At 35.9% G+C, this 12,348-nt stretch overlaps 1 protein-coding gene across 11 annotated transcripts; it reads left to right on the forward strand.

Moving 5' to 3' along the window:
* Positions 1 to 20: 20 nt before the first annotated feature.
* LOC109798449 (uncharacterized) lies at positions 21 to 12,077 on the forward strand. Of its 11 annotated transcripts, none has more exons than XM_083062562.1 (11): positions 21 to 170; positions 286 to 347; positions 1,073 to 1,322; positions 1,422 to 1,637; positions 1,714 to 4,986; positions 5,233 to 5,417; positions 5,533 to 5,675; positions 5,758 to 5,810; positions 6,141 to 6,401; positions 6,463 to 6,632; positions 8,913 to 12,077. In XM_083062562.1, exons 3-7 carry the CDS (start codon positions 1,116 to 1,118, stop codon positions 5,612 to 5,614), a joined length of 3,963 nt encoding a protein of 1,320 aa, XP_082918688.1. In that variant the 5' UTR covers positions 21 to 170; positions 286 to 347; positions 1,073 to 1,115; the 3' UTR covers positions 5,615 to 5,675; positions 5,758 to 5,810; positions 6,141 to 6,401; positions 6,463 to 6,632; positions 8,913 to 12,077. The 11 variants fall into 11 exon arrangements, with proteins under 11 accessions (XP_082918688.1, XP_082918689.1, XP_082918691.1 ...); XM_083062563.1 differs by having other exon boundaries at positions 6,474 to 6,632; XM_083062565.1 differs by lacking the exon at positions 6,141 to 6,401 and having other exon boundaries at positions 6,474 to 6,632; positions 8,913 to 9,049; positions 9,244 to 12,077.
* The last annotated feature ends 271 nt before the right edge of the window (positions 12,078 to 12,348 follow it).

Below are 12,348 nucleotides of genomic sequence, written 5' to 3' on the forward strand. Positions count from 1 at the left end.
AGAGGCAACGCAGTCGTTGCGGTGGTACTACAGGTAGCATACCCTTATTCATATCCTTCACTAATAAATACACAACACATTTCACATTCCCAGTTACACCTTGTTTCTTCCGCTCGCACCGCTCTCTCTCGAAACGCAAATTTTGTCCTCGTGCCTGGGCGATCCTTCAAGTTACTATTAAGCTCCTTTTCCGTTTTCTTTTCACTCTCATCTATCACACAACACGATCTTCTATAACTTTTTCGTGCGGTTTTTTTTTTTTTTTTTTTTTTGTTTCCGAAGCAGGTTTTAGCTCGTTTGAGGTTTAGGTTTTCGAATCGATTCCGGAGTCGCTAAGAATAACTCAGGTGCCGATTTTTTGGTGAATACTTTTAGGTTTTACGCCTTTATTTATTTAATTTTTAGTTTAGAGCAGAATCTTCATGGTTTTTGCCCCCTTTACCTGAATCCGCATTCTCTGCATCGTCATTTCGTTTGCATTCACGATAATTTGGTAGATGCAGCACGCAGAGACGCGTGTTGGATTAGTTTTCGTGTTTTTGTTGACACGCTAATGCTTTGCGTAAATTCCATCTGTTTTTCCTATTGCGTGATGTGTAATGATAAATAACACTTCTTTAATGTCTGGTAACCTACTTCCAGTCCCATTTTCTTCTCCCTATTGTTTGAAATACGTGAGAGTGTGCTGGAAGCTAGAAGCATGGGTACTTGTAAACGTTAGCAGTGTCGTGTTGTAGGTCTGCCACGTATCCTTGCTGAACACTCTGAATATTTTTAATCGCACTTTTATAATTGTTTACTTTTATTTTAGCGTTTCATGACACGAATTCTAATCTTGTAATTCCAAGGGGGTTTAGCTCGGGTTAAGCAGTGTGCATGAGTGGTTTAAAAGTTTTATTTCATGTTCAATTTAAATTAACTTCATACTTTGTATTATAATCACCTCTTTTTAAATAAAAAAAATCATAGCCTCTTGTCCGAGACTTATCGCATGCATGTCATGGTTGTATTTATACTTCCTGGCTTGGAAGTATTAATTCACTGTATATTTGATTGAATTAATTTTGTTTAGGTTTTATGCGTGCCTGGAACTGAAGCTGTGCTTGTAGGTAAGCATGGGATTTGATAATGAGTGCATAGTGAACATTCAATCTCTCGCTGGAGAGTACTTCTGTCCTGTCTGTCGGCTGCTTGTATTTCCAAATGAAGCTTTACAGTCACAATGTACTCATTTATACTGCAAGCCATGTTTGACATACGTTGTGAGCACTACAAGGGCTTGCCCATATGATGGGTACTTGGTTACTGAGGCAGATTCCAAGGTTCTTTTCCTACTTCTCATTCCAAAGTGCTCCTGTGCAATATATACATTTTCCCCATTGCTTTTTTGAATGTGTATTATTTGTATGCCTTAATTGCAGCCTCTGACAGAGTCGAATAAGGCACTTGCTGAAACTATTGGAAAAATAGCAGTTCATTGTCTTTACCATAGGAGTGGATGCACATGGCAAGGAACTTTGTCTGAGTGCACATCTCATTGTTCTGGATGTGCCTTTGGCAATTCTCCTGTTGTTTGCAACAGGTGTGGGATCCAAATAGTGCATCGCCAAGTACAAGAACATGCACAAAACTGCCCTGTATGTGCCATTTATAATATATTAGTTCCTTCTGTCTATTTCTGGTTGTGTGGTTCTTATGTTTGTTGATTGGCAGGGTGTGCAAGGTCAGGTACAGCAGGTGGCCATTACCCAGGATCCTTCAGCTACTAGTGCTGTTGCTTCTACGGATCAAAACCAGACCACTGCTCCAGTTGCAGCAACGGCTTCACAAGCTCTCACTTCTCAAACTGCTGTCACAACTATGCCTGGGCAGGTTTCAAATCAGCTACCTAACTCTGCTTCCCAAACCCAAGCTGTTGTGCAGCCAACAGCAGAGCAATGGTATCAGCAGCAGCAACAATATCAACAATACTACCAGCAATACCCTGGACAAGATCCATACCAACAGCAGTATCAACATTACTACCCATATCAACAATCTGGGGTTCCACAGTACCAGCAGGCCTATGGTCAGCCCCAACCTCAAGCTCAATCACAGCCCCAGCCACAGACCCAACACCAATCTCAGCCTCAACTCCAACCACAACCTCAAGCACAAGGACTATCTCAACCGCCTTCACATATTCAGGCTCCTGTTGCCCCATCATCTCAGAATCAGATGCAAGTTCAACAACAACCGCAGCAACTTCAACCTGCTGTCCAGCCACATGGTCAGACAAATCACGCACCAGGCCATGGGCAAGCCCTCCCTCAGGCTCAAACTCAGCCTTATCCTTACCCCCAAGTCCAGCCTCATTCTGTCCAACCTCAGCCCCAACAACATATGCAAGTGCCTCCTTATCAGCAGCCTCTTCCTCAAATGCAGCATTCACAACCTCAAATTCAACAACCAGTTCAGAAGTATCCTGTTCCCCAACCTCAAGTTCATCCACAACTGCAACCTAATGCTCCAGTTCAACATGTGTCTCAGCTCCCAATGCCTCCTCACCAGCCAGTGACTCCCAATGTTCAGCCTCAAGTGCAAAGTGCAACGTCGCATTCAGTGACAGGGCATCATTCTTATCCCCAACCTCTGCCTCACCCAAATATGCAACCAGGAATCCCTCATCATACTATGCATATGCATGCTCAAAGTGGGCCTCAGCCCCAGGCCCAACACCCAGTACAGATGCAGAATCAGTTCCCTCCACAAATTCCAACTACACGTCCAAATCAATCTCATACTATGTTTCCTAACCAGCAACAGCCAGCTTTGTTGCCTTCATCCGTTCAGGGCCAAACTAACCCCCCTCTGCAACAGCAACCAATATATACTCATAATCAACAACCTGGGCAAATTAACCAACGTCCTACATTACAACCCGTTCAACAAATACCTCAGCAGCCGTATGCACAACACCAAATGCCTATGCCACCTCATTTACGACCCCAAGGTCCAGCACATTCATTTCCTAAGCATGCTTATCCGCAGTCACAGGGTAATGCTGCACTATCAAATAGCATTCAGCACAGTCAATCTCAGAATCCTGCAGGAAGGCCTTTAGCTCCTAATCATGCAGGACACCTACAGCCATTTGCACAATCTCCCAATACCATTCCAGTGAGACCTGGGCAAAATGGTGCTGGCTACCTGCCTGAAAATCAGAAATTGTTGGTTGGGACCAATAATCAAGTACAGTTACCTTCTGAATTGCAGTCTAGGGCACCCGAATCAATTGATAGACAAGGTGATGTTGTTGAGCAACAAACTGACTCTGCCTCTGGGAAACAGGGTAAATTTTTTAAAGATTTGGACATAGTGTCTGGATCAGCAATTGAGTTGAAATCTGAAAAAGTTGAAACAGATTTGAAACCAGTTGAGGCTGGGAATAAGCAAAATAATGAAGATCCACACTCTCTGAAGACTTCAGTACCAAATGGCAATGCATTAGAAAATAGTGATTCTGTGAATAAGAATCTTGGGATGGGGGAGTCTGCTGAAAGCAATTGGAAGCCCTCAATTGGTAATAAATCAGTTGGTTCAATGCATGAGGTTCAAAATGATAGTAATGAGCATTCTGTCCAAGGCAATGAATTTCAAGATGGACATCCACCGAAGACAGAGACAAAACTCCCTGATTCAGAATCTGATAAATTGGGTAATGATGATAATCCCGCACATTCTGTCTCTCAAAGCAACGGGGGTTTTGCCCAGCTGTCTCATACAGCCACTTTTTCTGATCAGAGTAAGCATCAGCAACAAATGATTAATTATGGGCCTCCTTCTGTCCAGCAGAGATCTTCTGCAATGTTAGCATCACAATTGCCACATCCAACAGTTCCTAATCAGTTACTGTCTTCAGAGCACTCTTCAGCCCTTGTTAGGAATCATGGATCTGCCCATGCTCATCATTCAGGACAGCCCTTAACAGAGAATTTTCCACAAACCATGTTTAAGCAACAGCAAGATTCTGACATCCAATTTAATAATCCAGGGCGGAGCTTTCAATCTCAGTCTCTTGGACCCCCACGACCATTTAACCAAGTCCATGAGCCTCCTTTTCATGCTGGAGCATCCAATTTGTCTCGCCTTGGAGGGCCTCAATTTGGTGCACCACTTCCTGGAGATATGCATGGTCGAATGACAGCCAATGTACCCCCACATGCCCCTGAAGGTTTTGGTTTGCAGGATGGAAGGTTCAAACCTTTCCATGTGCCAAATCAACAAAATATTGATAGAAGAGAGTTTGATGATGATCTTAAGAAATTTTCTAGGATGCCTTTGGATGCTGAGCCAGTTTCAAAATTTGGAAATTTTTCATTAGGGGCACATGAAGCTGGAAAGAGACCGGTTGGTATTCATGACAATGTCATTAAGAAATTAGGTTCTACTCTTCATCCTGGTTATCTTGGACCAGGTCCTGGATATGGGAGACATCATATGGATGGTATGGCTCCAAGAAGTCCTGTTGGTGAATATGCTGAGATGTCATCCCGGAGATTGGGGCCCCACTCTGGCAGTCTTGTTGGTAAGTCAGGTATAGATGATTTTGATGGCAGAGTTGCACGTCATTTTGGTGATTTCCGTGATAGTCGATTTCCTCGTTTGCCTAGCCATTTACATGGTGATGAATTTGATGGTTTTGGTAACTTTCGAATGGGTGAACATCCAAGGAGTGGTGATTTCATTGGTCAAGATGAATTTCCTGGCCATTTTAGGAGAGGTGAACATTTAGGTCCACATAATATTCCTAGACATTTACAGCTCGGGGACCCTGTTGGTTTTGGTGCCCATCCTGGTCATATGAGAGCAGTTGAACTTGGTGGTTTCCGTAGTTTTGAATCTTTCAACAAAGGCAACCGGCCAGGTCATCCACAACTTGGTGAGCCTGGGTTTAGGAGCAGCTTCTCTCTTGCAGGATTTCCTAATGATGCTGGATTTTTATCAGTTAAGTTTTGTTTACCCTTGTACTAAATTCTGTATTTGCTATTATTATTATTATTATTATTATTATTATTATTATTATTATTATTATTATATAGGTAAGAGTTAGAAAATTGAAGTTGAGTAGATGGAATGCGGATGTTTTGGGTGGAATGTAGTATTTTATTGTTGTAAATTGACTGCAATATTGAAGTGATGTTCATTTTTTAATATTTTTTTTTATTCATGTTACCATCGTGGTTTTTCCAGGGAGATATAAGATCATTTGATAATTTGAGGAGAAGGAAGGCTTCTAGCATGGGGTGGTGCAGGATATGTAAAGTTGACTGTGAAACAGTAGAAGGTTTGGACTTGCATTCGCAAACAAAGGAGCACCAGATGATGGCCATGGATATAGTTAAAACAATCAAACAAAATGCAAAGAAACAGAAATTGTAAGCTATTTGTTTTTAATGATGTTATTAATGCTGTTTAACACATCTGAAAAAAATTAAATTTGGAAGATAAATCTTCTATCACTTCATTACGCAAATATCTTTTGTTTTGTAGAATACCCAGTGAACAAGGCTCTGTTGATGAAGGAAATAAGATGCACAATGCTGTTTTTGAGGGTCGAGGAAATAAGCATTAAGTAGTTATGATTTGCTGTAATCTGATACCCTCTCATTCAGTTGTCATCAAAAGATGTTATGGTATTATTGCATTTAGCAATACTTACCATTTGATGTCCTTTTCCTTCTTTCAAAGTTATTTATGCTACTTATGTTATTTCAGGTTGCTGCCTTCATGTTAATGGAGATGTTTTTCGGAACTGGAGTACTGTGGCAGTTAAGTTTGTTGGCTTTTGAATTTGAATCCATAATTCATAACTGGAATAGTTGTCTCAACCTTGGTGCTTTGTTAACAGTTTCTATTGTTTCATTTTGTTTATGTTGTTTACATGCTATTGTTAAGTACAATTTTTATGGATGGCTGGCAATCTTTTGACCATAGTTATTAATCCCGAATAGTAGCTGACCCCATAATCACAATAGTAGGATGGCTGCTATATTTGTTTTTTCACATATATATAATCTGTTTCTACTATATTTAGGTATCTAATGCTAAAAAATGTCACGATCTATGACATATTGGTAACTATCAATAACATGTTCTAGGGAAAAAAACACACAAGTAAACAATGACTGAAATGAAAGAAACAATAACAGACCGAAAATGGCCTGAGAAGAGAGAAGGCTGCACTGTTGCAGTCACCAGAAAATGGCCAGAGAAGTGATTCTCTCCAGCAAAGGTAGGCAGGTGAGAGAAGAGATGGTCTCTGGAGAAGAGAAATAGTGAAGGCTCTGTTTGGCTCCCTGCGGACATAGTTGTTGCTCTAATTGGGGAGGGTGGAATAGGATTTTTTTTCCATCTTTTAGGTATTACCTGAGTGTAGTCTCATTTTTACCCCTATAAAAAAACAAAATAACATTTGAGCAGGGTCAAAACAGGGCTTTTGAAACAACAAGCATTGCAGCACCAACGCATGCAAATCATCCAAGTTAGGCCGACAGCTCTGTAGCAGCCAACTGTTGCTATTGTGCACTATCAATAGCCCTTCTTTTCACTTGCCATAGAAGCCTTCTTCTATTGACAACTTTACATTGATGGTAATTGCATATTCTAGTCTAGTTTTGTCTTCATGGTTATAATCTCTTGATGAACATTATGGTTATATTATATTATAGGAAGGAATGCCCACATTTGTTTGTACTATAGCTAACAGAAGAGATCAAAATAGTCATTACAAATTAACCATAAAGCTATACCACTTACCCATCATACTATAAGGATTTTTTCTTAAGTTATTTATTATATTTACAAAAATTGTCTCTACAAAGTTATATTTCCTCTACACACATCCCAAGTGCCATAAGTAATGACCTATTGGGTTCAGTGATGTTTGAGGTGCTAAACCAAGCTGATGGAAGGGTGTTGCATTGATATTTATGACACAATTCTTTTCTTCACATTTGGCTTTGCTGCCCTAGCAAACTTTAGCATATTTATTTCTGGTGATCCAAATGCTTGGAACAGACTGAATTTTGGCTACAATCACTTAAAATCTGCAGGAGTTGAGCTGTTTTTGTGATTCTGATTCTTAAGATGAAAAAAACTAGATTGCAACCGACAAAATGAAGATTGCTCAGATCCCCTATTTTTTAAATTCAGAAATAATAAAAAATGATGTAAACAAATTGAAATTGAACTATATATTACTCCAGTAAAATCCCCATTAATTACTTCCATTCTTACCTATTTTACTAAGTTTGAATGTATCAAACATCCTCAGCCGTAGCTCTCAATTAAGGATGATGTTTAGTTCGAGGAAAGGAGTGAATTAGTTCTTTGGGGAAAATGGTAAAAAGGTGATAGAAGATTAAATTTAGTGAGATAAAAAAAAAAAAAAAAGAGAGAGAGAACGTTCAAATATGTTAATTAAATAGCAATTAACTGTTGAGAAGACGAGAGTTGTTATTGAATAAAAGAATAAAAAAAAATAAGCTCTAAACAAAAGACATGATGCATCATTAAGACTGGAAAATTAATATTGAACTGAAACTACTTATGACCATTCATTAAACTCCATCTTTATTCATTACCATTTTATGTAAATTTAATTTTAAGTAATTCAATCACATTGAAGTCTTTTTTATTGCTTATAGTACTTTCATTTCTTTGTAGTTTCCTTCTTTTTTCCCCAAATTAGGAGTGCATCTTTGGTACCTCTTACCTCAACAATTGGGGGTCTGGTGACTTTCACCTTTGACTACCTTGATTGGGTTTTGGAATTCTAATAATGGGAAATTGTAAACATCATTTGTCGATGATTCCAACAAATTGTAAAATTTTCAGTCTGTTATTTCAGCACTAAATTTGGATATTCCCAATATAGGAATGTTAGGAGAATTACCTTGACATACATTTTTATAAGTATCCATACAAATCCTTGGTTTCCTGTGGACTAGGAGAAATGTTACTGTTCTGTTAGATTGGAGTAACTAGTACATGATTGTAGTCTACCATCAACCTAGAGTAAATGATCAAAGCAATATTATCTGACAATTTATTCAAACTTTGCCATATTTTACTTCTATGAAGCAAAATTTCATTTTGATTGATGGATGAAGTAGAAAAGAGTGTACACAATAGTTTTGTTATTATCTCCCACATTTGAGCACTATAAGGCTATGAGCTAGTTATTCTTTATTACCCTATATATTGATGCAGTTCATCCTTGGGAGTTGTAATGTTGTTTTGAGAGGACTGTGGGCAGATTGGTGGCTGGCTTTTAGCATGATGTATTTCATAACACTAACTAGGTGATATAAGCCTCTGGTTTAAGAAGAATTCTTTTATGAACTTGTTGACTAAATACAATACGGGGATACAACTTTTCAAAATATCTAGGGTATTTTGTGCCAGCCTATGAAATGGAAAAAATTACATGAAAATATGAGTTTTCTATATAATGATGATAGAATTGGTGTACCAAAATTACTATACATGTTTTTTTAATTAATTAAAAAACAATATTTGTATCATTGATTCATGTCATGCTCAGTCAATTATGTTATGTTGCCTTTTGACAACCTAGTTGGTGTGAAATCCGAAGTTTCAAAGTCTAAATTCATAGTTGGTGTGAGACCTGGGGAGTGGACTCTATGATCAGTTTAGGTTTATGGTAACCTTTTATGACAGATGGAAAGGATATATTCATTTCATTAGTATATATTTAAGGATATTCCACTATGGTGCACTGGTTTTGATTAAGTAACCTGCAGTCTATATTTGGATTCAGATAGTATGTAGTGGTAATAGTGACAATAATTTAAAATTCTTCTAATTTAGAGGTTGTTGGATTTTTTTTTTTTTGTATTATTTCCTAGAACCGCTTCTTCTTAGTTAAAGATTATCCCGTCTTTCTATTGCACAATGTTGGGAGCGCTCATTGAAGCGGTGAGATAGACTTCTTGATTGGCGATTCTGGGCTTCAATCTCTACCCTGTCATTGTGTTTTTATCAGGTTCGTGATTTTCGATCTTAATAATTTATGATAACAGATTCCTTCTTAACCCAAAAACAGCCTGCCCCTTAGGCTGGCTGTTTTATCTATTGAATAAATGAATGATATCTCTTTGATCTTTATTGTTTTCCTTCTGTGGTAAAATATGCCATGGTTATTTTAATTTTAACAATGATACAAATTTTATGATCCAGTAGGAATGTAGGATGAGTAACCCTCGTGTCATAGTGCACTCATTTTGAGAGGGTGATTTTGAACTCTATAGGGGCAACAATACTTACAACGTAACCCTCCTATAAACAAGAGAGCTCTTTTGTTGGCCTCTTAATGAGTTATAAAAATGTTCTGAAGCTGTTGATTACAATAATGATAATTTCTCTCTTCGCTGATGCATGTACCTCCTCAAAATAGAGACAGACTGCAAGAAAATCTAGTTGGCTTGTAATGGGAATAAAAAACTAGTCGAGGATTAAATACTTAACAAACAAATAAACTGAATTCGATAGGAAAAAACTTCTGGACCTTTTATATATACATTAAGTGGTTGCAAGTGGCAACGGTAACTATGGAGTGGGATTGAAAATTTAGGGGGAGGCGGAGGAAAATCGTGTTTTTTCTTACACTGAACTGATTCTGGTTGACTCAGCAGTGTAGTTGGAAAATGTAAGGCAGTTTTGGGCGTAAGGTCAGGGGTAGCCAAGTTTTTTTTTATTTTAGGATAAGTATAAAATATATATTATAAGGAAAGTTTTTGTGGCAAAAAGATAACTATGGACGATTTATCAGGATTAAAATGCATTCATAATCCTCATGACAAATTACTAAAACTTTCTAGATTGTGTACTTAATATAACCAAGACAATTCATAATCATATTATGTTGTGGGAGACATCATCTAGTTTATCAGTTTCCTTTCTAATGTGAACATTTACGTTTTATGATAGAAAATTACTATCCATGTCGTAGGTTGTACTAGAGTATTGTTTTAATGGACAATAATAAATGGAACAATAAGCTACTGCAAACGATACCAATAGAAATAATTTTATGTTGTGATTATGTGTGTATGTCTGATTGTATCTTAGGACAAGGAACAACGTTAAAAAAAAACAATATCACAAATAAAAAGATTTAGAATGTATAAATTATGGTTATTGTGAAATAAGTAAAAAGTTATAAAGTTGAAATTAAAAAAAAATAATATAAAAATATAAGGATCGCTCTTTAAAAATATTAAACATAATAAAGAAACCTAGTCAAAAGAGAATCAGTAATTGAGATATGCGGTCATGTGTTGAATACTCGATAAAATCTTAATACCCATGAATATTAGCCATAAATATAAGGCTCATTTTATGTGTTTTTAAAGAAAATATTTTTTTAATTAAATTTATGTTTGGGATTATTTTAGTTTAAGTTTTGGGGGAAATAAAAAAGCAATCTTGGTCGTTTTTTCAAAAAAAAAAAAAAAAAACTTAAAGACCTAATAAATAGCAATATCATGAAAGGCCTTTTTCTTATAGTTTATTTAAATTTAAATGTATTAACTTGGAGGCTGGAAAAATCAAAGTCGCTTAGAGATTGAGGGAAAAAATTTAAAAATTTAAAATTTTGAAGGGAAGAAATTCTTATTTATTCAATAACAAATTTTAAGAAAATCTCAATTTTTATTATTTGAAAGAAAAAGAAAAAAAACATTGTCCTTGTATTTTATGGCTTCCCTTGTAAACCTAATTTAAATCCTGAGGATTCAACCATATATTTAAAAGAATTAAAATTTAAAAGTATAAAACATGTTTCTTGGTGGTGGTCTGCCAAAGCCATGGATAGGAAGTAGAAAGGATTTGGAGGGATAACGTTTGAAATGCAGAACATGTAGGGTACTAGGGTGGTAGATAAGAAGAAATACGTCTTCTTTGCAATTTTAAGTATAGTTGTACTAGGGTACTTTTGGGTGATAGTGAATTACGTAACCAGCAACTTTTTGGTCTCTCCAAGCATAATGTAGGATTGTGATAATCTGCATAAATCTCATCCTTTAAATTGTCAATTTGGTCCAACGTGATAAATTATTAGAAATGCCACATTAACAAAAATTTATACTCTTGGTCACAATATTAGTGGAAAAACTAATTTGTCTAACAGAAACACAGTGAGAAAACAAAATGAAAATTTTTAAACTTAGGAGATTTGACTAAATCCGAAAACTAAAATAAAGGACCAAAATCTTATTTTAGACTTTCTATTCTTACACTTACTTTTTTTAAAAAAATTGTCAAAAATATCCTTGAGTAAAATATGTTTTTGCTGTATAAAATTTATTTTGAAATCTTGATTTAGTTGTATCATAATTGAAAATTGGGGGATTGATTGAATAATAATACCTGATGAAAACACGTTTTCATTGTAGACAAAACTTGTTTTGTTGTGTTAGTTGGAGCTTATATACAGTAGAACCATGTTTTTTTGTGTATCTAACTTATTTATACAAATAATTTAATTTAAATATTTTTACTAGGATGATTAATTTTAAAAAAATATTTAATTAATTTTGGTGCTTAATTTTTGTTTATTTTAAATAATTTTAACTCGTTAAATAATGAGTCACAAATATGAAACAAATCAAAATAAATTATCATACTTATAAGAAGTTAGTTAACATAGCATGAAATATGACAAAATAAGTGAAAATGAGATATAAAATAAAATACAAGATGAAAATCTAAATTATCAATGGTGAGAATTCCTTCAATACAAATCAAGCCTGGCCCCCGGAGATTCTGATCCATCCTCTCAAATGAATGTGGAAAAGTATTATGAACACTCAATGATAGTAGAGGCCTAAGGCTGTTGCACAAGCATTCGAGGAGGGCTTTTTGACGGATATCTCTTTCATTCATGAGGAGGGCTTTTTGACGGATATCCCTTTCATTCATGAGGCACCTGCGCTCAATGATCACTTATTTTGTAATATTTTATCTTCACTATGGTGTGTTATGTTATGTAATGTTAACATATTTCATCAGTATTTTGATTTGTTTCTTCCCATTATTTAAAAAGTTATTTAATTATTAATGTTGTTTGGAACAAGTAAAAATTAAATGTTAAATAACTATAAATGAATGTAATATTAAAAAAAGTTTGGGTGTTAGAATAAATGGGATGTGCAAAACCTGTGCTGATAACTATTAAAAAATACTAAATATACAATTAATTGTAGAACGTATAAGCAGTCTACTAATTTTTAATATAGTTTGAAGATTTTTTTTTGTTAGATACCAAAAATAAATTCCAACCTA

Source organism: Cajanus cajan, chromosome 8 (assembly GCF_000230855.2).
Source record: "Cajanus cajan strain Asha chromosome 8, NIPB_CcT2T_4, whole genome shotgun sequence".
Lineage (NCBI taxonomy): Eukaryota > Viridiplantae > Streptophyta > Magnoliopsida > Fabales > Fabaceae > Cajanus > Cajanus cajan.

Bases quoted from the DNA above. Each gene is read 5' to 3' on its own strand.
- LOC109798449 (XM_083062562.1), top strand. From the start codon at position 1,116: ATGGGATTTGATAATGAGTGCATAGTGAACATTCAATCTCTCGCTGGA. The intron at 1,323-1,421 runs GTTCTTTTCCTA...CCTTAATTGCAG, and splicing joins TTACTGAGGCAGATTCCAAG to CCTCTGACAGAGTCGAATAA. The intron at 1,638-1,713 runs GTATGTGCCATT...GTTGATTGGCAG, and splicing joins AACATGCACAAAACTGCCCT to GGTGTGCAAGGTCAGGTACA.